Genomic DNA, 27,745 nt, shown 5'->3' with positions numbered 1-27,745 from the left:
GTTGTCAGAATCCAGAGGGATTCACGGAAATGCCTTCAATTTTAAAGGCTGTGCAAACCTGGAGCTCACATTCAAAGAAGGCTGACTTCCAGCTGCTTTATAATGATTTTAACGGGACAACAGAGCAAAGTGTCTTCCTATTTTCAACCCTAGCAATTTGGTTCAAGCGTGATCTCAACCACTTTAAGCTTTCATATTTCTAGCCACCTCTTACGCTGTATTTTCTCTTAATGCCACCAATCATGTGTGAAATTCTGTTGCAAAACTAATCTTTGTGGGAAATGATATATAATGACTTCTTTAAAGAGAGACAGAGAGAGAGAGGGCAGTGAATATGACCTTTGTTGGTTTTTGACATGCTTTTCATAGTGTAATACAGATGGAAACAGCTCTTTCTCAAGGTCAAAGTCGAAATAGTTTTCTACTTATACAAGCATCACTCTTTCTTAAGCAGGAAAAACCTTGAAAATTATCCTCATGACTTGACTTTAAAAACCTCTAAGGTATTGAATGGTTGATAAACTTGAAAACCAGCTGTGCTCAAAATACAGTTTCATATCCATCTTATTAAATCAATACTTAAAGTTTTACCTTTCAAATGATGTGAAAAGATTTACGAATATACAAAAGATATGAATGAGAACTAAAATTTGGGTATTTATATAACAAGGCACTATTTTAGGATCCAGTGTTACACTTACACACACACACACACACACACACACACACACACACACACACACACACACACACCCCTGGTCTTATCGAGGGAGATTTCAGTCAAAAGCAGCTGTGACCAAATATTCTGCAGTGGAAGTCAGAAAACACTAATTTAAATTTCTCACTTGTTTTTTGGAACAATTATGCCACCCACAAAAGGGTAACTTTGCAAGTCGTCATTATCTCATGAATTTTGGAGCTTGTCCCTTAAATAAACTCATCTCGTTTCCATGTAATTACAGCAACTAAGAACATCCTTTAAAAAAGAAGAAAAACTTAGCTCAAAATTTAAGGGTCCTAATAAAGAATCCATATTACTGACATCTTGATCATCCTTGGAATTTGGTTCCCGAAAATGAGAAATTCATATGAATCTGAAAGAGAAATGTCTTGAGAGGGTTCTCTTAGATTTCGGTTTCCTGCATCTGATGCTTTCTGACAATATTCACCTGTCACATCCGCCATCCCTGTTATGTAGTAATTGATTGCATGTCATTTAGATTCATTTGTAATAACACACAATGGTAATGACTTCAAACTTCAAAAAGGGTAACCTAGACTAACAAATTCCTTCCTGAATTATTCTCTCCCGCTGGCAACCTCAGGGAAATAGAAACACGTCCACAGTGCCTGAGGGACTCAAGTAGACCTAATTCCCCATAACAGATCACCTAGTACCAACTAATTAAGATGAGTTAAATGTTTCCACTGAAAACACACACACACAAAGAGGAATGTTTTTCTCTGCTGCCTGCTGTTTTCTGATCATTTCCTTCCGTGTAGCTTTGCCGCGTAACTACTTTTCTAACACAACCAAAAGTGTAAACGCTGACTGGAGAATGTTCTAAACGTCCCAGCGGAAAGACAAAGTCCTTCCTATGACAATGTACAAACGTGTCTATTATAGGCAGGGGAATAGGCTTCTGGTCTAGAATTTTCCTACAAGATTTTTTTTCTAGCTGTTGTATTAAAAGCTTCCTCCATCAAGTATTTCTTGTTATGATAGGCACAGCGCTAAGTCTTTTTCATGTTTTTCTAAGGCATTTTAAGGAACACAGCTGATTCACAATTAGCATCACGTTGCACTTGAACGGCTCATTTGCACTTTCTAAATTTTGCTTGCCCTTTTCTCTGGGTTTAATGAATATGCCATGAAAAGTAGCATTGAGAGGGAGCTCTAATGTTTGTCTCAAGTTTTACTCATTTGTTTAAGATGCATCCTTTCTTTTTGCAACAGGATTCTCAGGGAGCAAGCCCTCACCCCTGCCTGGCTGTAAGTACCCCAGAATCTCCATCTGGTTGATTTTCGGGCACATCAAATTTCCTCAGTGCCATCAGGCTCCCATTTTCTCTCCTGATGGCAAAGGGCTGTGACATGGCACCTCTCTGGCAAACTGTGGACAATTTGTGAGGTTGGCAGGACCACAGGCAGCCATTCATCACTCCAGCAGTGGAGAAATGTGTGCAGCCAGATGGAAGGGGAAGATGATTCAGACATACTGGAGACAGTACATGGTTACAGCCTTCTGCTGGGATGCACCTGCCTGTCACGCCAGCACTGTCCCCTGACCCAGCTGTAACCAGGTGGCATGGGGCAGGTCTGCTGTACTGACAGCCACCCAGGACCGCTGCCTTCATCCAGTGAGAAGTCTCCCAGCTGCTTGTTGTTATTTGTGGATCAAATTTTTTTAAATTTATTTTCCTATTTATTATCTCTAGGTCTCATTTGCAAACTGAGGATCATAATACTACATTTTTTTTTTTTTTTTTTTTTTTTTGCCACATGTGGGATCTTAGTTCCCCAACCAGGGATTGAACGCGGGCCCTTGGCAGTGAAAGCGCAGAGTCCTAACCACTGGACCACCAGGGAATTCCCTATTTCTGGATCAATTGTTAACGGTTCTTCATCCTTGGCACATGCCATTTTTAAGTCTGTCAAATATTCCTGTGGGTGGAGAGGGTAACTTCACAAGTCTTTATGATTTTCCCTTGCTTTTACAGTAAATCCCAATCAGGTTGCTTGCTTGGATTTTTCCTTTCTTCTTTCTCCCGTGTGAACCTGATTCTTAACTCCAAGTAATGAATGCGAGATCGACAGAATAAGTAACAAACGTATCCACGGTGACTGAACAGCAAGCTCTTAAATTACTGAGCAGTAAGTGCAAATGAACAATTATTGAAAACACTGCACTAAAATTTCAGTAGGAGATAAGAGTGAGGCTTAAGTCATTAAAAGGGTCCATTAGCCTCGTGAGGCTGAGACAGCACACTCAAAACACGAGCTATTCGGGAGAACTGGAAATATTACTTATTCCACCAACTTGCACACACACAGCTGACTCCAACTGAGAAAGGACAGGGTCACAGTGTCCAGCCTCTAAGGGGAAAGGGGTCTACAGAGAAGCAGAGGCTGGGCCAGTCTGTCCAGGCAATGAGTCTTCAGTTAAACTTGAAAGGCGTAGCAGGCGAGCAAAACTGACAAATTAGATTATTTAAAAGGGGAGTAAATACCCTGTTTGCATATCAATTCCTAGGGTGTTAGAGCATCATCATGCTCTTCATCACTCCCTGCTGGGGACACAAATAAAAGACTTCTGACACCTCTACCCCATTCCCACAAATCACCAGAAAAGCCCAAGAATTCAGCCCTGCTTTCCTTTTGTCCTTGTTCTCCCTGACCTGATAAACCCTCTGCAGTTCAGAAATGAAGAAGAAAGTCACGGGTGACCAAACTGCAAAGTAAAAGCACTGTTTTGAAAAATTACCTGAAATAGCTACACACACACAAATACACGTATGTGCCTGTGTACATACACACATACATACATACTGTTAAGGATTTGCAACATTAAAATGCTGTTGAATCTTAACATGCCTGGGACGTATTGTCAATTCTGACCCTAGATCATGGACCACACATTTTATGAGAGACAGGTGGGCTCCCAGAGTTCTGGAAGCCAAACAGCTTGAGCGAGGGGCTGCATAACAGAACCTGAAAGAAACAGCATTCCTAAATAAACACAATTTCCTCCGAGAATATAAAACATATCTCATGCTGGAATTATGGTAAGACCGAACCGTGCTCATGACACAGAGGGCAACTTTAGCCTTGCCTTTAAAAGAGTATAGTTTCATCTGAAGCAGGACATCACATTTCAATGTGTGCTATTAAAAACTTACATTACACACTGAAACTAATTGCCCTGTGAATCACCCTGCTTTATAAAACGGCTGGACTAGCATGCAGTTAATAATACGAGCTAGCCCAGTGACTATTTCTCCAAGAGACACAGGAAAATCCAGTACAGCACGGATGGCCTCTGGACCAGTACTTTTACACCACTGCTCTGGTTAACTCTACATCCTTACCACCATCACCTTAGGCATTGTTGCAAGAGGTTGAAAACTTAAGCTAAAATTAAAATCTTCCTTTCCATCTCTCAAATACCATTACAGATGCTGAAATGTTATTTTGTCCAAAAGACATATTATCTTTACAAGCTTTTGCATGTGTCAAAAACATTCACAATAAACACTTGCTATTTTATGAATTGCCAATTAACACGCTTACCACCTCTATCACTACCCCCTGGAAAGAGTGTTAACTCTGGATTCTGCTTAAATTTGTCTATCAAATGAAGAACCTTTCTTTGAAATTAATTTTAGTTATTTTTAAGACTTCTTTCCTAACTTGATGCAAATTAAAGGGAAATCAAAACTGCTGTCAAGACAACTAAAAAGCATTCAGCTTTTGCAGACTTTGGCAAATGTTTCAAAGGCTCGAGCGAACAAAACAAAGCAAACAGTACACACAGCAATATACAACCGAGAAACTAATACTGCCCCAGCACAAGTTTCTCGAAATACCTCTTTAATTGAAAAATGACTCTAGCTTACATATTTCCAAGCAAGTCAACTAATCACCCAGAGCATTTGCATCATGGAACCCTCGCCCCTCTTCAGCTGCTCTCACAAACCTTTTAATATCAGAGAGATGCCCTTAGATGATGATGCGGGATGAAACTTGCAGAAGGAAAGCATAACTTCAGAGAGGAGGAAAGGATATTCCGTCTAATCCTTGGCTTCCTATTTAGGGAAGGGTTTTGCCTTCTCTCCATCAGTAAGTTGCAGCGTTACAGTGCAAATGTGCAGCTCCCAGCCCACTTACACTGCTCCACTAAGAGCCCAGATCTAAGCCTCAACATGTTTTCTGGAAAGGCAGGCAGCTCCGCAGAAAACCTAAGGGAGGTTTCCACCACGGCACGCAACTAAACTGCACAAACATTTAACAGCTCCGAGACCTCTAAAGGTTTAAAATAATATGCATTTTGTGCCAGGATGCTCTAGCTGGATGGAAAACTGGGATGCTGTGGAAGGGTGCTCTCAGCTGCCCAAGCACCGCACCCCAAAGAATGTTTTCCCTTTCTGCCTCAGAATTGGGGAAAAACCAAAATGCTTAATGAGCCGTGGATATTGACTAAGCTTCCACAGCATCCATAGTACAGAACTTTTACATTCCATTGAGTTTGCCCATGACTTTCCCACGCCGCACCATTTCTTCTTCCTCACCTAGCTAAAAAAAAAAATCAACTTCATGCACACAAATCAAGGCAAAGTTTAGCCACCCTCACCCCTGCCTCTTTCCTTTTCCAACTTCAACTCCTCTACGACTAACAAACAGCCCCGATTTTAGCACAAAGGAAGCTCCTAGGGCTGCACCAGCTGGGTCCTCCAGTTGCCAGCTGAAGGTAGGTTTACTGGAATAGATTCTCGAGGCTTTGCCGAGATTTTCGAAAGGGCTTGTCTGCCCTGATGAAGAGCTGGGCACCCTCAGCATGACATCATCAGCGTGAACACTCACCAAAATACATTATGCTTCTCATTAATCAGACAGCCGGAACCCCACCGCGGCGTCTTCAGCATCAGCTCGCACCCAGGGCTGCCGCGCAGAGGCAACCCGTTTCATGCTACATTCGGCGGAAACGTTCCCGGCGTGGAGAGCAGGGGCGCCGAGCGTGCCGCCTCCGCCGCGGGATGAGCGCCTCGCGGGCCGCCTTTCCCGGGCTACGGTCCCCGGCGGCTGGAGCGCGCACTCGGGCTGCCTGCTGCACTGCCCATCCTTACTGTAATCCGACTCCTCCTTGCGATGTCCTTGCTGCGCCTGTGACATCAGGACTGAGAGTACTACAAACAGACCCCCCCCACACTCCACCCCACCCCACCCCCGGTTCGCCGCGGCTCCGGGAGGTGCTTCGATTGCCTGCCTGGACCAACCATGGTGCTCGGGAAGCGTTGACGAGCCCAGAGACCTGGGAGGGGGCGGAGTGAGGGGCGCGGGAGGCTCTCTTAAAGAGAGAAGGGTCTCCAGAGGCACCGAGGCGCGCACGGGGAGGGGTGGGGGAGAAATTCACCGGGGGAAGGGGGGAGGGAGGGACAGGGTTAAGGCGACTTCTGTCACTGACGTGTCATTAGACACACTTTTATCCCGCCCCTCCCGAGAATGGCAGCATCCCCGCCCCAACTGAGCCTCCCCTCCCAAGTTTAAAAGGCAGTAGGAAGGGGAATGGTGCCTTGTGCCTGCATTCTCTTTGCTGTAGGCTTGAGGGTTGGTTGTTGTCTGTGATGGTTATACCTAAAAGACTCCAGGGACCATGCTAGGGTTATACAGGTTTCCACTGAGAAGTGATCAGATCACAGAAACCCAGCAGTTGGTGAAGAGTTGGTTTTATTTCTTGAGTATTTTCTGAGCTAGGTTGATAGAGAAATGTAAAGAAAAATAACTGGTGATGAAAGTCACCTCGCACTTGCACGAGATCACATTTGCTGCCTTCCGAAGCAGGTACTAGAAAGGACACTGAGGCTGAAGTGATCCCTGACCCCTAAAGGGGAGAGACATTTTAGCCTGAAAGATAACCAGGATTGTGTCATAATTCAAGTCTGGTCACCAGTATAACAGAGACACACACACACAAGCACTCCCATTACATTTGAGATGAACAGTCGAGAAAGGCAAAGCTTAGCAAAGAAGCTTAGCCCTTACATAGAAAAGGATGTTAAAAAGAAATCCCTGAAACCTGGACTGATTAATATTTCAATGCTCTGCACCAAAAATAAACCCATAGAGCAAGTTCAGTTTCATAAGGACTCATCCCTTTGGGGTCCAACTTACCTACTGGACCATTTAAACTTAAACATTTCTACAAAAATCTATTAAACTAAGAACTGAAGATATTGATAAATCATAATGGAAAAGAATATAAAAAAAGAAAAAAGCAAATAAAAATTTAAAAAAATAAAGAACTGAAGATAAAGAACTGTAGCCTATGGAAGCAAGCAATCGATATATTTTAATAGGAGTTTTGGTAAGCCATGGTAGCCAATATTTCTCCACTGTGATATTAAAATATTCCATGGTCTTTCCTTGCACAATTCCGTGTCTGTTGATGGGTTTAATACACTGGGCGGGGGGTGGGGGGGCGCTGAAGCTCGTAACAGCTTGCTCTGCAATCTTGCAGTGGATTATAAAGAATTTGGTAAATGCAAATAGATAATCATATATAAATCAGAAACATTACAGCGAGTCTTAGGATAAATTTGGTGATGCTCTTTTAGAAATAGTCTTCATTTAAAGCAATTTGGAGGAAGAAAATGTCAATAGTAAAGAATATTTACTTTTTTTACTCCTATTTTTAAATTAAAACTGAAAAGAATTTTACAGGAAAATCCTGAAGAAAACACATAATTGTTTTTCCTTTTGGACAGATGGAAATCATCCAAAAGTACAATTATTGGCCTTTCCCTCAGGCAAAAGAACCATCTGTGGTAGAGCTTATTCCTGAAGCTCATCAGGTGTCTTGACGGCCTACATGGGCTAGGGGGCGCTGTAGTTTAATGTTAGAGTTTTTGGTCCTTTCGACTTTCTGTAGTTAGAAGGTGGAAGCTTTTAGAGTTTCATTTAAAACAGGAGATTTAAGATACTAAAGGACTCTCAATAATTAATAACACCCTTGAATTTGCGTGGCATTCTGCAGTCACAAGGTCTTTTCACTTATGTCATCTTCCTTACTAACAAACTGAGATCTTGAAAGGCGTATATTATAATCTCAAGAACCTGAGGCTCAGAAACTTTAGGTAACTTTCTCAATGATGTCAGTGAATGTCAGTACAGAATAGTTGTCTTACTATGTGTATGTTGACTTTATGTTCAAGTCCCCAGCAGAGCTGTTTATTAAAATATATAAATTCTAAATTTCCCGTTTATAATGGCTCAGGTAAAGGTCTCCCCCAATCATATTACATCACTGCATGTTCCAGAAAAAATATATATATTTATATGGTCATGAAAATAGAGGCAGAGAGCATTTGGTACCAGAACATTCCAACCTCTGCCAGGTCTGAAAGAGCAGTGTGCCGCCTCTGAAAGAACATGGCATCCAAGGAGCAACTGAGTGTTACATTCATACAATGGAATTCTGTTCAAACAAAAAAATGAGGGTGTCTGCTTTATTTAAACACGTGTGCCCCATCCACCTCCAATTCAGGGTTATCTGGAATGTCAAGGCCTCCGATAGAAAAGTTGCTTATTTCTGGATGGACAACAAGTGGTTTTTATTTTACTTGAACACTTATTATCATTTCTTCTAAAATTACTTTTTGTGTATATATTATATTTATAAAGAAAAAAATGAGACTATTTTTATCTTGAAACAAAATAACATCTAAACAAAGGCACAGCTGAGGTTGGCTAGACATAGGGTTGTGGACATGACAGCCGTGCCTGAGAGACGTGCCCATATGTCACCCCCAGGAGAGGACCCAGCAGCTCCCAGGGGAGGACCTCATTCACACCCGTGGCTTTTCTCTGTCTCTCAGAAAGTATGAGAAGCTGAGAAATTCTGAGGGGGATAAGGTAGAAATAGACCTTTCACTTAGTAAAACAAAAGATGCCCTAAAACCAGTCACATATTTGGACTGAAAACATCATGGAAAGATGTGAATTTTCTCTTTGCTCAGATATCCAGAGAGCTGCCTGCTTGGATTCTCCTGTCTCCTGAAAGCCTTGTTCAAAGGTTTGTCAAGGTAGTCATTCCCAGTCTCCCTTCTAACAATTCAGACTGCCTTCCTCCTTCCCCTGGCTTTTCCTAACCCCTTACCACCCTATTAAGTCTCCATAACACTTAGCACCATCTGACCCACTACTGTGGATATCTGTTCATTTTGATCTCTCTCCATTGGAATATCATCTCCACGAGGGCAGGGATTTTCCTTGTTGTTCACTGCTGTCTCCACCATGCTTACAAGGGTATCTGGCACTTGTTGCTACTCAATAAACATTTGTGAATGAATGAATGAATGAACATAACTGAGTACAACCTTACTCTGTGTAAAACATCATACTTTCCTATGTGCCTGCAGTCAATTCTTTGAGACTGATGGTGTTTGATGCAAACTGTTTACACAAATTGAGTGTGTCCATGCTTAGCAGCAGCTGTTCTTACATTCCATGCAATACAGATGCCAGGTGGTCCTGCAGACCACAGTCTGTGAGCTTGCTTGTCCTGTCTCATAGCTGAATGCAGCAGTCATGCAGCACTGACTTAGCAGAGCCCGTTTATATTGCCTTCCTCTGCGTCTTAGTTTTGTCCACTTTCATCTCTTCCTTATGTATCAGCAATAAAGTTTTATCCAATGTTCCTTATTCCAGGCTTTCCCAAGGCCAACCCATGCTCCATATTAGATCCATTATTATCTTTTTAAAACAGATGTGATCAACTCACTCCCTTGTTCAAGACTCTTCATTGTCTATTTCACCTACCAGGGTATATAGGGCCTTTCACAACTAGCCCCTGATTACTTTTCCACTTGTGAATGCTTGATCCTTCACAAGCTTCACTCCAATCCCATTGCAGAACTACAGTTCCCCTAAAGACTACACTCCTCTTACCTGCTGTCTTTATCTAGACAGTTCCTATTCAACTTTAGGGGCTTTGTTCAAGTATTCTTTCTACTGAGAACATTTCCTAACCTCAAGAGTGAAGGAGGTACTGCTCCTATTTTGTTTTCAGATAGCATATTATCTAAGTCCTACTTGAGCACTTAAACATAGTGTGGGGATTTCCCTTTACTTGTCCATCTCCCAAATGAAAGAGGATGCTCTTTTTTTTTTTCTAATCTCCAAGACCTAGTATAAATCAGTATTTAATGAATGATTCCATTATTTATCTATTCATTCATTCCATGTTTACTGAATAAATTCCATGTCTTTTGAATGTCTACTTTGTGCCATGCATTTTACTAGGTGATGGATAAAGAACACTGCAGAAAGTGCAAAAGGCAATGGAGGATGTGCCTGAGTTTTACCAGGAAGAGCAGGAAGGTCAATGCACTAGAGAGGAAGTAGGTACTGAGGAGGATATTAATAGTTGAAGTGAAATAGATTACATGGAGCCTAGTTCAGTAGGACTTTGGTTGGCCATATCATAAAGATTTAGACTTTTATTCTGACTTGTATAGAATGCCTTTGGAGTAACGTAATTTGACATATTTTAACAGGTTTACTATGGCTGATGCATGGAGAATGGATAAAAGGGAGCAAAGGAAAACACAGGTGACCACTTAGGAAGCCTTTGTAATAATCTAGAAAAGAAATGGTGGCTTAGACCAGGGTAGGAGCAGTGGAGATAGTAAAAAGTGATTGGAATCTATACATATGACAAAATGGGTCAATAGGATTTCTTGATGAGTTGGGAAAGTGATGGAAGAGAAAAAAAAGAGTAATAGATTATTTGAAATTTGGAGACTGAGCAATTGGAAGGTGAAATTTCCACTAACTGATAAGAAGACTGTGGAAAAACATGTTTGGGTGGGGGGGGTAGGAGGTAGTCAATGCAGGGCCTATTTAGTTTGAGTCCTATTATAATATTCAGGTGGAAATGTTCCCTAGCAGTTGGGCTATATAAGTATGGAGTTCAGGGGAGATGCTTGAACTTCATATTTAAAGTCATTGCTTGTATCATTTTTTTTTAGATTCCACATATAAGTGATATCATATGATATTTGTCTTTCTCTGTCTGACTTACTTCACTTAGTATGATAATCTCTAGGTCCATTCATGCTGCTGCAAGTGGCATTATTTCATTCTTTATAATGGCTGAGTAATAATCCATTGTATATATATGTACCACATCTTCTTTATCCATTCATCTGTCAGTGGACGTTTAGGTTGTTTCCATGTCTCGGCTATTGTAAATAGTGCTGCAATGAACATTTGGATGCATGTATCTTTTCCAATTATGGTTTTCCCCAGACATATGCTCTGGAGTGGGATTGCTGGAGCCTATGGTAGCTCTATTTTTAGTTTTTTAAGTAACCTCCAGACTGTTCTCCATAGTGGCTGCACCAATTTACATTCCCACCAACAGTGTAGGAGGGTTCCTTTTTCTCCACATCCTCTCCAGCATTTATAATGAACTTATATACAAAACAGAAATAGACCTACAGACATAGAAATAAACTTATGGTTACCAAATTAGGAGTTTGCAATTAACATAATACACACTACTCTATATATCTATCTATATAAAATAGATAACCAACAAGGGCCTACTGTAGAGCACAGGGAACTATACTCAATAGTTTATAATAACCTATAAGGGAAAAGAATCTAAAAAAGAATACATATATACATATATATGTATATATACATGTATAACTGAATCACTTTACTGTACACTTGAAACTAACACAACATTGTAAATCAACTATACTTCAATTTAAAAAAGAGAGGAAAAAAGCAATAAACAAATAAAAAGTTGTATTTTCAAATAAAAAAAATCATAATCTTATAGATGGTGATTAAATCCATGAGACCAGGTGATACCTCCAAGGGAATATAGATGGAAAAGTAGAATAGGATCAACACTGAGCCCTGGGGAATTATAAGTGCAAGAGACCAAATATGTGTGTATCTAGTGACTGAATATTTGTTAAAAGCACAATAATCTGTTGAATGAATATTTGTTGACATATGAATGACATTTGATGGAAGGCTATTTATTTTAAGCCTGAGTTTGCCTCCATCTAATATACGTCCACCCAATTTCAAAACAGGTTGAAAGGTGGAGAAATAACTAATGTGTCTATATGAGAACAAATGACAAGTGCAACTCATCTGTGTAGTGCTTTGATCAGAATTTTGTAGATTGTGCAGACATGACTACACACTCATAACTCATTTTTATTCATTGATTCCTACTTGATGCTTCCATTGAAATTAAGTGCCTAGGGACCTTAATCTGGATAATTAATAGCCTACAGGAAAAGAAGTGCTAATATTGTGATAAGAAGAAAAATTCTATAAATACTATAATATTCTAAAATTCTACATATCTGAAACTCCCTCACCTTGGAGACATCATCTAATAAATTCCTTCTATATGTGGTCAGTTAACATGGGATTTTTTACGAGATTTACTAACTGGCATTGAGAACCCTCTTAGAATTCTTACCCTGGAGCTGGCTGTGGCCTAGGCATGTTTATTCATTCAAAAAATAGTTATTGGGTGCTCATGTGCCAAGTACTGTTCTAGGTGCTGAAGGTACATTGATGAAATTACAGACTCTCTGTCTACATGGTGCTTACATTCTTGCAGTTTCCATAGCTTAACTTATCCAGTAGGATTTGGAACATCTTCCAGCTCTGTCTCATGCAGAGGAAGACTTAAAACATCCTTCATCTCATTCATTCATTGGTTATGGTTTATTGCTTCTTTACCCCAATAGAATGGACATGAGGACAAGGGCATATCTACCATGTTCATACTGTATCCAGTGCCTCAAAAAGTGTCTCAACAATAAGAGACATTAAATAAATATTTATTTGTATTGATTTATTATTTATTTGAATGAATAAATATCTCAAAAGTCTTCCATATGATGCTCTGTCCTGATGCTATCGAGAATATAGTTATATTCTACCAGGAATGTCCTTTCTTATTCCCCTTTATCTGTCTAAATAATTGTATTCACCACCCAAAATGCTCAGATATTTCGTTTTCTAAGAAGTGCTCCCTAGGCTATGTCTGACTCACATGTTCCCCTTATGTGCTCCCAAGCATTGTTTGCAAAACTTTATTACAGTATTTATTAGATTGCATTTCAATAAGCAGCCCACTTTTCAATATCCCTAAAGTAGAATGAAGGTTCTTTGGAGTCATGGAAGAAATAGATAAATATCAATTCCTTTAGTATTTTAACATACCTCAGAATATAGCAGAAATACACACCAAGGACATGGCAGATTGGGTTAGTGACTGGAGCATGCGGTTAACATCCATGACTTAGGAAGAAGCAACCTTTGCTGTGGTTGGAGACGAGTATCAGAATTCCATAGACAAGGAGGAGACTTCAAGAGCAATCTTAGAGTGGAGAGAGTATCCCAAAACTGGGAGGAAAGGCCAGCCAGGAACCAGAGGGCTGATCAGCCATTAGGCAAAAGACAAATCAGAAATTTTGTGGGTGGAGTTGGTCAGGAATCCAATATGGGAGCCAAGTATTACCAGAGTCAAGAACAGACAGTTTAGTCAGAGGAGAATCTGGGAAAAGCTGATCAAACCCCAGCTGCTCTTACAGGTGCCTTTTATTAGCACATTTGCCCTGATTGATTGATTGTCCTGATTCCCTTATAACAGGAGGCATCACAAGCTCCTTTTCTGAAGTCTCTCGGATTAGCTCCCTGTCACGTTTCCCTTTCTTATTTTCTTTTTTCCCCTCCAAAGCCCTTCAGGAATGTGTTCACATTTTTATCTAGCTTTTAATAAGGCTGACTGACCTCTTGCTTTATATCTATGTAGATATTTTCTCCAAAAATCAATGGACACCACATCATATGTTTGCTAGTCCCAGTCCACCTACTTTGGTGCCTCATCATAAGAAGTTTAATTATTATAACTATTATCATCAGTGGCAAAAAAAAAGAAGTGAAGATCCTATATAACAACACACTGAACTCAAATATTTAAGCTACTGCTCTGCTTCTCAAAGCATTTGGTGTCTTATTTAAGGAGATGAAGCATTCATACAAAAATATAAGTAAAAAAAAGTTAGTATAAAGTAAATGACAAATGAATAATCTAGGACATGTATGTAAGGGCTTGGTAAAAGATGAAATTATAATGGCTTCAAGGCAAACCTGGAAAGCTGCAGAGAAGAGGTGGCACTTAAGTTCAATCTTTATTATTGGCCTAGACTGATAAAATGCAGACATTGGCAAATGACATAAAGCAAGGGTGGAGTTGTGACTGGTAGGTCTGGGGGACAAAGAACAAACAAGAGCATTCAAGAGGAAGTCTCATGAAAGATTTCCATGCCAAGTGAAGATGGAGAGGAAAACACAGAGCCTACGTTGGATGTGACCTCACATCCCAGATTAAAGGGTTTGAAGCGACACATGATGCAGGTAGTGTCTACTGAATGAATATGTGAATGAACCTTAAAGTGTTTCCAAGGACAGAAATGTAATAATATGCCTCCCAAGATATTTGGTGACACCTTACCATGAGTTAATACATCTTGTAGAGCAGGTTGAGAGATCTTATATGCTCCAGAGGTTTCCAATTTTTCTTAAAATAAAATTCACTTATGGTTTCTGGGCAGCAATTTGAGGATCAGCCCTCTCCCCACAACAAAATGTGCTTGCAAACCAAATGGAAGAAGAAAACAACATCATATTGAATTTCTTCTTTTGCTTTAAAAAAAAAAGATATTTCAAGGTAAATTGAGTACAGGTCAAGTAAAGTTGGATGCTTTAGGTCATGGACATTCCATTTTTATATAAACCATGATAATAGCGCTATAGAGTGAGCACAGAGACAATGCAGTGTGCCCCCAACTTTGCATGCATTCACAAAGAAATTGAAAGTGCTTACAAGTGTGTATAATTCTGCACCTCAAGTCAAATACAGTAGATAGAAATTTGTTTGGCTTCCTCTGTCAAAATGTCTAAAACACATGAAGGAAATGCGTAAAGGAAAACAAAATATTCCAGTTTCAACATTCTTTTAATTATATCTCACTTTCAATCTTGGCTTTGCTCAAAGGTAGAAACAATCCTAAGGGCTCATCTCCGATCCTTTTGGTGGATAAAATGACCGAATGTGATTTTTCATCCTTGACTCAAAAATGTCAGTCCTGGAAATCCACAGTATTTGTCACCATGAATACCATTTAACTGTGGCAGTACCCAAAGGAACTCTGCACAGCCATACATGAATACAGCTGAAGGAACTTAATTAATCTTGCTGTCACTTCCATGATACTTTTCATCAGTTTTGCTGCTATCTGATCAAATGGCCTTCTTCGTATTGGAAACGGCTACCCACAGCCTCTTGGAAAAGCATTTTCAAAAGGTAAACAAAGGCTCACCTTTGTGGTCAGGAGCTTTGATGCAGACAGACATTATTGTTGCTACTCTAACATGGAAGTAACCCTCACCTTTCCTAGTTAAGATTACAAAATCACAGAAAACATAAATATCTATTCTGTTCCCAACCGAGAAACTGCTTTAAAATCTATACACAGAATATGTATTTGAAATAAAAGGTCATGTTTTTCTTTCTATTCTTTTCATGAATAGTGATGCTTAATTCATTATCATGAACTGTATTAACAAAATACAGTATAGAACATAATGCATAACAAATCTAGACTTTTTCACTAACCACTGGTAAGCAGATGAAAGTTGGGTTTAACTGATACAGCAAAGCAAGTGATCATTCAATGACAGTACCAGCCCTCACTGTGAGTCATATTTTGGAAAGATTGGGTTAATATGTGTATATTTTAAGTATAATTTTACTTATATGCTGTTTTTGCATTGTTTTTCCAATGCTGGCCATAATTTAATTTACTAAAAAGAAATTGGATTGATTTTGTAAAATGTCGTCATGTTTTGACCATATGAAAGTCAACTCAGCCCTGTGGGATAGCCACAGAGAACTAGAAAAGCAACTCACCAATAGCTCAACATCCATGGTGGGCTCTGATGAAAAAATACCAGTAATGTGTCCTCTTTCTTCATGTGTGAAGCCAGCCTCCAAAATTGTCCCCAGTGATTGATCCTTGTTTCCCAGTATTCACACTCTTGTGTGGCCCATTCCCATTTTGGGTACAGCTGTCCTGAGCAACTAACAGGATGTTGTTGACATGACCAAAGTGTGACTTTCAAGATGAGGTCATAAAAGGCAAAGCGGCTTTGGTTTCTTTCTCTTGGATCACATCTTCTAGGAGAGGGGACTTGCCCTGCTATGAGGACACTCAGTAAATCCTACAAAGAGGTACACATGACAAGGGACTGAGATTTCCAGCATTTCCTGGCATCAAGTTGCCAGGCATGTGAGTAAGCCACCTTGGAAGTGGATTCTTCAACTTGGGTCAAGCCTTCAGATACCTGCAGCTATAACCAACATTTTAAATGCAACTCATGAAAGACCCCAAGTCAGAACCACCTAACTGAAAATCTCCCAAATTCCTGACCCAGAGGCAGTGTGAGAAATTATAACACTTATTATTGTTCTAAGCTTCTAAGTTTGGGATTTTTAAAAATATGTCAATAAATGCATCATGCAGCTTTATAGCCTAGTTGTAACAGTGGGACGTCTGTACAAGATCAATTAAAATGATGACAGTGTGATATAGAGCTCAGCTGAGATAGACATAGACATAGGGCCTTGAAGAGGTATGTATCCCTTTGGATTTTGGTTTCTTAATGCGTGAAATGATGAAGTGGGAATGAGTGAGGGTCACCAATGCAAGAGTCTCTGGATAGACGTGAGGAAAGTATTGATAATATAATTGCATGGGGTGAGCTAGATGTCTGTTTATAGAGACTGTTAGAGCTTTGGAGGATTGACAGTGTGTTTCAACGAGTGCCCATTATTTTGCTTCAACTGACCAGAAGCCATGAGGGAATTCGAACCCAATGTTGCTAGATTCTTCCATTTCTCCCCCACCAAGTTTTTACTTTCTATGACGAAAACAGTATCCACTTGATAAAATCTTTCATGGAACTTCAATTTGAAGCCACATTGTTTTAAAATTATGATTTTTTTGTTTTGTTTTGTTTTAGTTTATTTTAATTATTTATTGGCATATAGTTGCTTTACAATGTTGTGTTACTTTACAATGTTGTGTTACTTTCTGCTCTACAACAAAGTGAGTCAGCCACATGTATACATATATCCCTTCCCTCACAGATTTCCTTCCCATCGAGGTCACCACAGAGCACTGAGTAGAGTTCCCTGTGCTATATAGTAGGTTCTCACTAGTTATCTATTTTATACATAGTAGTGTGTATATGTCAATCCCAACCTCCCAATTCATCCACCCCCTCTCCCCCCTTTGTTCTCTACATCTGTGTCTATTTCTGCTTTGCAAGTAGGTTCATCTGTACTATTTTCCTAGATTCCACATATATGTGTTAATATACAATATTTGTTTTTCTCTTTCTGACTTAGTTCACCCTGTATGACCGTCTTTAGGGCCATCCATGTCTCTGCAAATGACCCAATTTCATTCCTTCTTATGAAACATTTTCTTTTTCCCTTCTTTTGCATTTTCCAATATCTTTAGGGTTTTATTCAAGGTTCTCTGTTACTGCATTCAGCTGTTCCATCTGTTCTTCCCTTCCCCCACTCTCTCTACCCTTCTCTATCTCATGATCAAATTTCTACCTTTATCTACCAACTCATATTCCTCTCTGTCTGGGATCACCATCTCCCCTGCGTCTGGCAGGCCCTTCTTCACACTTTTTTAACCTACTGAAATGCTGCTTATCTTTTTTTTTTTAATTGAGATATAATTGACATAATGTTATATTAGTTCAGGTGTACCACATAGTGGTTTGATATTTGTATATATTGTGAGATGATCACCACAATAAATCTAGTTAATATCTGTCACCATATATAGTTACAGAATCTTTTTTTCTTGTAATGAGAAGTTTTTAAAAAATTTATTGGATTATAGTTGATTTAAATGTTGTGTTAATTTCTTCTGTACAGCAAAAGTGAATCAGTTATACATACACATATACCTACTCTTTTTTTAGATCTATTCCCATATAGGTTATTACAGAGTATTGAGTATAGTTCCCTGTGCTGTACAGTAGGTCCTTGTTGTTTATCTATTTTATATACAGTAGTGTGTGTACGTTAATCCCAAACTCCTGAGTTATCCCCGCCCCCCCCCCCCCCACATTTCCCCTTTGGTAACCATAAGTTTGTTTTCAATATCTGTCATCCTTAATCGTTTTCTTTCCTTGTTTGTTTGGTTTTGGTTTATAGGAAAGATTTATCTGAAGAAATATTATGAAATACAAAACAACATAAACCCTTAATCTCCACTCCTACAGTGGTAGATTTGATATAATGCATAATAAAAATGAAACTTTAAAAATCCAATATGCACAAAGTACTGCACAGTTTGATCACTAAGTCATTAATTGACCAGCAAGGATGAGCCTTCTCTAGTATGGTTGCCAAAGTCATAATTAGTGACTAACTTTTTTTATGCCTTGAGAGAAACATTATTTATCCCTTGATAAAGTTCCTTGGTATGTCTTCCTGTTTATAATGTGAAATCTCATTTGGAAGAATTAATATGTCTCGTTTATTTTATTGCCACTGAGTGTTCTTACAATGCCTGCCCATGACACACCTCCCAGATCTCCCTAAAATGAGAATTGTTGCTCAGCTGCTAGGAATGCTTTAGACAGAAGGCCTTCACCTGCCAGCCTCTTTAGGTGTTGTCTCAGATGCTGGGAGCTGCATTGCTAAGGTTTCTCCCCCTGTGGTGGATCACATCAGTGATCAATGTGGAAATAAATGTCCTGGCCATCTCAGACCAATTTAGGACAACTTGGTAGAGCTGGGCCATTTAAACGCTAGAGCATCCAAAGCTGTCTTTGGATGCGCATCACAGCTCAACTTCTTTTACTCTCTAGTCGAATTCCTCTTCTCCCTCTCACAGAGCCAAGCCAGAGTGCTCCCAGATAAACACTCTACCTGCTAACCTTCATCTCTGTCTGTTTCCTGGAGAACCCATCTGGTGACACTGTCATTGAGGAACCACTCAATACTTGGTGGTATAAATTTAAGTCCCAGGTACCTAAAGGCAAGCAAGACTAATTTCCCAAAGAAGACAGTATGCTGATGCCCCAAGAAGCCCTTGAAATTACTGGATAATTGAGAAAGAAAACCCACCTTTTCTCCAGAGACTTGTTGACTTAGGAATTAATGTGAAGAAAGGAAAGCTCAGAATTTAAATGAATGCCCTGGTCCATGTACTCTGTCTGAGTAATAGTGATGGCTCACAGCTGTCAGGTCTGCCAGGAGATATTCAATCATGATGCTCTCCTCTTTCTTTTCAAGAAAGGTAATCACTCAGCAATTTATCTTTTCTAGAAGGTGTCACTATTTTAAAAAAACAATAAAAGTCTCACAAGGGTTTCTAGGTAGTGGAAAGTTTTCTCTTCACCTTCAATAAAAAGGAAAAAAAAAAACTAGAGGAGAAAAAGACCCTAATTAATTTGACCATGAAGAAATCCATTAGCTTTAAGGAACTTGCATAATTCTGAAGTATAAAATTTCTTGGTAAATCCTTTTAAATTGAGTAATTTATCATGTACTTTAGTATCTAAAATATACATCGCATATATTTGAAAATAATGTTGCATTAGTTAAATAACCAGACCAGTTTTTCTGGAGGGGAAAAAAACAAAAACAAACAAAAAATATTTCACCTTAGTAAAAGCTGTGTGGAGAGTCTGCTGTAAAGAAACTATCAGCAATAACACCCCCTGAACCTCTGATGGGCAGAAAGAGAGGTTAGAGAGGACTCTGGAGAACATGACGTCTATGTTGAAGAGTATGGATAATTTCAAATTAAATAAAAATAAAGGACAAGTACCTAGGCATAGTTCACAGCAGGTGCAAAGGCCCAGAAGAAAAAGGAGCATGGGGACAGGAGGTAAGAGAGGCAGAGGAAAGTGGTACAGAATGAGGGACGGCAGGTACCTTGGAGGCAGTCATGACCCTGTGGCAAGGATGTAGAAAACCAGAAAGGGTTTAATCAGGAAAGGGATGGACTGTATGCTTATTGATTCAGAAGGTACTAGAATAGTGACCTACTAAGTATTGTGTGGAAATAAAGCACTTATATAACCGTGTGACTCTGAGATAAGCATAGGCAGAAATGCCCTAAATCTCTGACATAAGTCCTGCTTTTCCTTGCTTGGGTTTTCTGTCTACATGTCATCCAATGAAATGCAGTAGACAAGGAAAAAAAAAAAGGACGTTTTGCATGGCTGGGCTTGTCTAGTTGGGAATCACCAATTCAGCCAGTTTCAGGGTAAGTCAGCTTTTTCAGCTGTCACAGGAGCTGAGCATTGAACACAAGAATGAAAACTGAACAGTTGATTGTTTGACAATTGACCCAGATTAGCGTTCAGATGATGGAGTCAGTGTGTTGGCTAGATGGGAGTCTGTAATATAATTACCTATTGTATATACATAATGTATACATGTATATGTGATTCATGGAAGAAAATAGAAAAAGTGAAACTTTGAGGTGTATACCACAAGTTTTTATGCTTACCTGCCAGTTGTAGTATAATTCTACATTTCTGGCTCACATGCCCAATTTGTAAAATTATTTACTTCTCTCCTGCCTGCAAATTTCCTAAGTAACATCTCTCACATTACGGGTGACCCTGTTTTTGAAGATCCTCAAGCACTAAAGAGTATTCTGAGACTGTCATTACCTATGGTGGCCTCAAGGATTTGCAGTGGCCAGGAATGTCTAGTTTCTTCCATAAAGTTTCAAAAATGAGTGTCTGTCTAATCACAGTAGTATTTTCAAAAGATCAGCATGTTATTGCATTTATTTCTGAGAAATAAAGGCAGCCATTTCCTAAATGTTATGTATGTATAGCAGCTACACTAATATATATATATATATATATATATATATATATATATGTAATGTGAGTATGTGAGATTTCACTGTCTTAACTTTCCTAGAAATATAAGCAGGGCATCAATCTTGATAGGAAATATAGGGAATTTGGACATATTTCAAGGTGGTTGCCAAGCCATCCTCCTCTCTGGGGAAATTCCTTTTCCATATGAAATATGCAGGTCTTACTCACCCCGGACATGACTGATTTGATTTCGGTGGTCTCTGAATAGGATTTTCTGAGACCTATGACTTGTATGGCTCAGCTTGAAAAAATGAACCAAGACAATCCTGTTTGTTCTTGAAAACAAACTAAGAGATGGAGAAGGAACTTGTCAATTGGTGATGGACCCTGGAACTAGGAGTTCATATAAACTTAGGTCTTATGGAGTCCAGTGCAAGGTGGATAAGCCCAGGGAACTAGAAAAGAGGGGAAGAGGCAGAGAGACAGAAAGAGAGCAAGCAAGCTGTATGTTGGTTGGAAAGAGAGTCTCATTCTTGTAGGGTAGGATTTGGTTATTCAATGGTTTCTTCTCACATACACCTTTCAAATGATTTCATTTTTCGCCTTGAGGTAACTTTAATAAGTCTCTGTTCCTCCAATAGTAATAATCTCTCATCACTCCCTTAGTTAATTGGAAGAGATTCCGTAGACTGACACTAGGGGGCATCATGGTTAAGTTTTGTACCCTAACCTTTTGACTATTTCTCCTAAAGAAGAGAACACAAAATGGCAGCATCGTGAAGAAGAGAAAGACAGTGGTCTAGAAAAGAAGGAAAGCAACAGTCAGGCTGGAGGGAATCAAGGGTATGCAGGAATTGAAATAAGAGTAGTTATGGAATGATAATAATGGTTTCTAGAAAAATGACAATAGCTTCTAGGTCTCCAGAACAAAGAGCTATTCTCTTCCAACCTTTATTTTCCACTAACATTTTGTGGCGATGTGCTTGTGAACATTAAGAGTAAAGGCTTTTGACTCCTAGGGTTGATATGTAGCTTGTTCTCCTTATGTTTTTATGTATTGTTTTCCTGATAATCAAGCCTCTTTTATTACTAGAGTGATGAAGAACATTGAAATTTGTCAACTAAATGACTTCCTATCTGTTGTGAATGAGTGACATGACTATTGAAGTGTTAGAACCCCAAATCATGACTTTGGCCCATGTATCGAGGTACCGTTAGCACCCTTTCTAGAGATGAGTTTGAGTTTTAGCGTATTACTGGCCACGAGTAACATGGATTCACTGATTCTCTCTGTTATCTCAATTTCTGATGGTTCACAATAGATCTACCAGATTTGCTATAAGATGCAAATCTCAGCGGAGATCCTGCAGGAGAACAGAGAAGGTCTTATTAAACCACTATGGAAAGTCCGTTATAGGATGAAGGATAACAGATAAATAAATAATGAGATCAAGACAAGTAAGTTAGAATAGATGGAATTTGAAAGAAGGTATATTAAATGGAGCAAAGGTGGAATGAAAGGATAAAACAAGTTAGAAGGCAGGATAAAGTATTGGAGACACTTGAAGTCAAGAACACATAGTTAAAATTATATCTACTAGAAAAACTGTCTGGAGTTGAACCAATGTACTTGAAAGGATTTGTGGCTATGGGTAAACAGGACAGCCAGATGAGGTTCTAATAATCTTATCTAATCCAATGCATGATTCAAGTTGTGGGCTCAATGATCACATTTAATGTAGCTATCAATTATAAGATCTTTTCACATCCAATCTTTTTTGTTGTTGTTCATGAAACGTGGCTGAAGAGCCTGCGTACAAACACCCACACACACACATATGCACACCACAACCACTTGTGTCTAAGCCTAAATTGAAACAGAAATGTGATCCGTTGAGAGCCTTACAGTAATCACACTTCTTAGGGGAATACTAGGACACTGTGAGACAGCCATCTTTAAACAAGGCTGAAGATGCACATGTGTTTTAGGCTTGTATAACTATCCTACAAAATATATTTACCTTTTCAGCTCAACTCCCTCCTGTATTTGACAAATTTCACATATTCTTTACCTCCAATCTCAGACATCACTTCTTCCAGAGCACCTCATGACCCTGCTGATAAGCCTCCACACGCTTCCTTAGCACCCTCTCTTTGGTGATAATGCATTTGTTGTAACTGTCTGGACACTCGCCTTCACAAGACTATAAGGCAGTTGCCATGGTGAACTGGCCACTATACCTCCAGGGTCTAGTGTGTGGTTCATGGTAACTATCCAGTACATACCTATTAAATGAGTGGATGGATGTGTGGATGGATGGTGAGTGCAGAGAGAGGTGGGGTGGAATGTGTGAAAGGAAAAAGACAGACAAAAAGAGAGGAGAGAGGAAGGATGAGATACTGTGATGTGAGTATATGACAGTTGTATCAATAGATAATTGGATAACAGATACATATGACCTTTCTTTTGGAACATTTTAGTAATGAAAGAAGTGGACCCTATAATGCTGGGTTAAGGCACAAAAGTATAAATGATAGCTTTATATCACTATGAACACCCACTGAATATCCAATGGACTAGCCCTTTACCATAAATTCTAGCCGACAATGAAAGAATACTTGAATTTTTACATTATTACAGTTTGTTCTCACTATCCACATAAGTACATTCTAAGCATAAGAGGATTATACGAACATATACTTGTCTCTCATTTCTAGCCTTGCTGTATGTAATTAAGGGTCTCAAAGGGAGATATCTTAGTGGGCTATGGAGCCCCTGAGGCAGCTGAGACAACCCCCAGAGCCATTCATGCCTTGTGACCTATGCCTGCATTCTGGTTATGGGCAAAGATGAAGGATCTTCTTGAAGATAGAGTCATGACCCATTTTATAACCAGAATTGAGCATTTAGAAAAGAGTGACACACTATGATTAAATATACAAAAAGGGAAGGTGATAATTAATAATAACTTATTCTTAAAGTACTAATTCTTTCCTTGCTACCTTCTATTTCCTCTTTATCTCTATTTAAGGAAGCAGAATCGACGCACAATTAACAGGTTTGCCCAAACCGGGCAAGGTCACCTTATGGAATGAAACTCTAAAGAAAGTCTTTCTTTGCTACCCTTTTCCCAGGGAACAGATAGGAACTTGCAAATTTCTCCATCAATTTCAACCTAAACAGTTTTCTTGAGGCTTTGATCACAGCGTGTGGTGCATCTATGCTTGTGTGTCCTCCTTCACTGGACGGTGCATTCCCTGAGGGCAGAATGTTGGCATCTATGGTTATCTTACTCATGTCTGTGCTCCTGGCTCCCACAAAAATATCCACAGTGAGTCTGCAAAGATGTTTTTAGATGGGTAAATGAAGGAGTGAATGAAGGAACACAAGAGGAAGAAGAGTCACCATTGACCATGTGGCTGGACATCTGTACATTTTCCCTGATGAATCTCTGGAAAAGAGAGTAAAGACATACTTGAGAATGGATTTTTTGCCATGAGAAGTTGTTGTGTTTGTTGTTTTGCTTTGTTTATATCAAAAATAGTAATTTATCATTTTAAGATGGGAAACTTCTTTTTCCAGTGACTGATATCCCACTATTCCCTATCTAAGACCATCTCCATTTCCTGATATTATTTAATCTGAGGAACGGAAATATTAGATAATTTGTTGTTCTTAGGAAACATACCATCAGAGGATAGGGAGATGGGAAGGCTTAAAGGTTTATCCAGGCCACTGGGAGCTCCTCAGCAAAACTTCCATTTTATGTCCTTGATATTTATGTCATTAAAACTTAGAGTCCCAGTCATCTGGACAGTGCTGGACAGATATTGCCAAATTTGAGGTACTTATTTTTTGTTATTTAACTACAAAAGTCCTATAAATCGCTTTATTCCTAAATATGGTTTTATAGAGTTCAGGTGTAGAAATTCTATATATCTTAATTAATGTGGTGGTCACATGGGTACATTTGCCAAACTAACTGAACTTTAGGCTTAGGAACTGTATTTTTTTTTTATTAAATCATATTCTAAAGAAAAGAGGAATGGAAAAAAATAAATGCTAAGCACACACATACACACACAAAAGAATTGGATTGGGTAAACATAAGGTTGAAAGCTGGAGTTAGCTATATGATATGGTTAGAAAATAAAAATCAAAATGAATCTTAAATTTCTAATGGACTTAAAGTAAGATTGTTACAAAAACCAGGGGTGATGGGTCCCTCAGGCTTTGGCAAGACAGAATGTTATAGTAGAAAAAGCATGACTTTGGAGCAATCCTGACCTAGGATTCAATCCAAGTATTGCCATTCAACAGCTGTGTGACCCCATGAAAGTTACTTAACCTTTGGAGATTCCATTTCATCATCTGTAAAACTGGGATGATAATTTCTACTTTGCTTTTGGGTTTTGAACAGTTGGCTTATATAGGTGCTAAATAAATAGCTGCTATCATCCTTATTATCCATCATCTTAAGAACATAAGTTTAATTTCTGCAAATTTAAAAGAGTTACATGAACATGAAAGAGAAATTTACTATTTTGTGCTTCCACGCCTGGCCACTTCAGGCTTTTCTAGTCTTCTCCTACCCAAAGTGAGTTTCTCTGTTAAAAACAAGGGTCAACAAGAAGTAACACTTTTAAAAAGAGAAGCCAGTGGGGACCCTGTGATGGAAGCAAGAAAGGGGAACTAGGAAGTAGCGACTCAATTCCATGGTCTCACAAAGCCCAAAGGCTTATGAAAAAGAAATAGAAATTCCCAGGAAAGATATTCTGGTAGGTTCAGAGCTGGAATGGAGTTTATTGATTAGGAAATATTGAAGAGATTCTGCTGACTAGCTGGATAGATGATGATGGTGCTGCTATGATTGATGAAGTGGATATGATTAGGAATCATGTAGGATTTTGATGTTTCCAGTCCAGGACCTGTCACTGATATGAGCCCTTGGGGAACTTTGAAGATGCCCAGTGAAGGGGGAGAATTAACAGATTTGGTTAAGATCTTCGTGGTACCTTTGAAACAAGGAAATAAAAATAACACAGACAGTTGAACAAAGGATCTGAAACAGAGGGGACAGATGGAGGCCAGGGGTATTCTTGGAAATATGTAACAACTGACTCTCCAGTGAAACAAAACCTTGATTTGTAGCATTAGCCACTCTCCATGGTTTAAACTCTCCCACCAAGGCACCCATTTCATGGCATCGATACAACCAACAGAGCTTCCAAAGAGATGTGCACAGTTGGCTCTTGCAAGAGGGTGCAAGCCAGTTGCATCACATAAGCGGTGATTCTAGACGCAGGAAACAGTCAAAAGCATAGAGTTTGTTGAAAGTTGAGTAAATTCCTCTGGCTAAGGGATGGCTTTCACATATCATTTGCTTCTGCTTCACTTGTGTTTTCTTTTATGTTAACGTTTTCATGCAGGGTTGCTTAGTATTTTCAGGAAGAATTGGCACTGTTCCTTAAAGCAGCATAGAGTATTCATTATTGGCACCTGCAACATCTGCTACTTCCCAAGATCATCAGAATGTTATGGTAAAGGAAGACTGCTCCTTCTTACTTAAAAAAATGGGGGGAGGAGGGCATGCAAATTGCTTTCATGGCCCTACTATCTCTAAAGTACTCTAAACTCTCAATGAAAGTATTCTAACCTCTCTATTTGCACCTATCTGAAGTTTGTACCTCTGGCTGTGGCCTTTAGCAAATGGGACCTTATATGTTATCTAACTTCCAAATTTGTCTTCTACAATTTTATCATGACTGTTTTGATTATTTGTGCATCTTTTCTTCCTCCCTATATGTTTGCTGTTTTGGTGTCTCCAGAAATTGTTTTTATACTGAAATACTTGAGGTTCTTAATGACAGGGGAATAATGAATCATTTTCTTATTGATACAAGAATGTGATTCTAGAGTATAGTTTTGGATTACCTAGCTAAAAATAGTGTACATTTCTTTCTACAACTCATTTTTTAAAGTAACACTTTTCGCTAATTTTACAATTTGGGAAAATTAATAATAATTTTACTCCTGTTAAAGAATTTGGAAAATTCAGAAAAAAAAGTAAAGAAGAAAATAAGCATCCATAATCCCATACATGAATGTTATAAGAGTACTATTTCCTTGGGGCTTCCCTGGTGGCACAGTGGTTGAGAGTCCGCCTGCCGATGCAGGGGACACGGGTTCATGCCCCGGTCCGGGAAGATCCCACATGCCGCGGAGCAGCTGGGCCCGTGAGCCATGGCTGCTGAGCCTGCGCGTCCGGAGCCTGCGCTCCGCAACGGGAGAGGCCACAACAGTGAGAGCCCCGCGTAACGCAAAAAAAAAAAAAAAAAGAGTACTATTTCCTTTCAGCTAGTCAACTTTATAGCTTATATTCACAATATATATTACATACATATTAAATATTTTATACTATTTCATTGTATTCTGAAATTTTGTTTAATATTATACTAATCAATGTCCTCCCCATGTCATTAGATTCTGCAAAATATAATCTTAATTGTTGAACTCCTCTGTCATGAGTGTGCATATTGAAATATTCTTCTATTTTTGGACAGTTACATGGTTTCCAAGTTTTCATTATTGTAAATAGGATGGCAATGGACATCCTCTTCCATTAGTTTTTGTGCTTATTACTCATTGTTTCCTTAAATAAAGTCCTAGAAATATAACTACTGGGATAAAAGGTAAAATCGCTGCAAAGAATTTCAGTACATAGTGCTCAATTGTGTTCTCAAACGGATTGTACTGATTTACAATAACATCAGCACTGTGTGTGTCTATTTTCACTCCATCATCACCAGCATTGACTATTATCTTTAAAAAAGGGAATATATGTGGGTGTGTGTCTGCTAGTGTGTATGTGTGTGTATGTATCCCATCACATAGATTACGATTGGCATTTCATTGTCATTTGCATTTATTTTTCTTTTATCATGATAGGTTAATGTTTCTGTGAAAAAAATGTGTGTGTGCATGTGCATGTATGTGTGTGTGTGAGAATTTCTCTTCTTATTCCATTCTCATTTTTTAAGTTGCTGTTT

The 27,745-nt window shown here is 39.1% G+C and overlaps 1 protein-coding gene across 2 annotated transcripts in view; it reads right to left on the bottom strand.

Moving 5' to 3' along the window:
• ZNF385D (zinc finger protein 385D) overlaps positions 1–27,745 on the bottom strand; it is a gene marked incomplete at its 5' end in the record, with an annotated part of 942,221 nt that overhangs the window by 328,178 nt on the left and 586,298 nt on the right. Inside the window, one exon of one of the 2 annotated variants that reach the window (XM_079704336.1) lies at positions 4,698–4,761. The exons of the other annotated variant lie outside the window; for it this stretch is intronic. Within the exon in view, the coding sequence (XP_079560462.1) occupies positions 4,698–4,761 (64 nt within the window). Of the gene's footprint in view, positions 1–4,697; positions 4,762–27,745 lie in introns of those variants that run through there. 2 annotated transcript variants of the gene reach the window in all.

The sequence above is a fragment of the Hyperoodon ampullatus genome (assembly GCF_949752795.1).
Source record: "Hyperoodon ampullatus genome assembly, chromosome: 5".
Taxonomy (NCBI): Eukaryota; Metazoa; Chordata; class Mammalia; order Artiodactyla; family Ziphiidae; genus Hyperoodon; species Hyperoodon ampullatus.
This window is presented reverse-complemented; position numbering and strand designations above follow the sequence as displayed.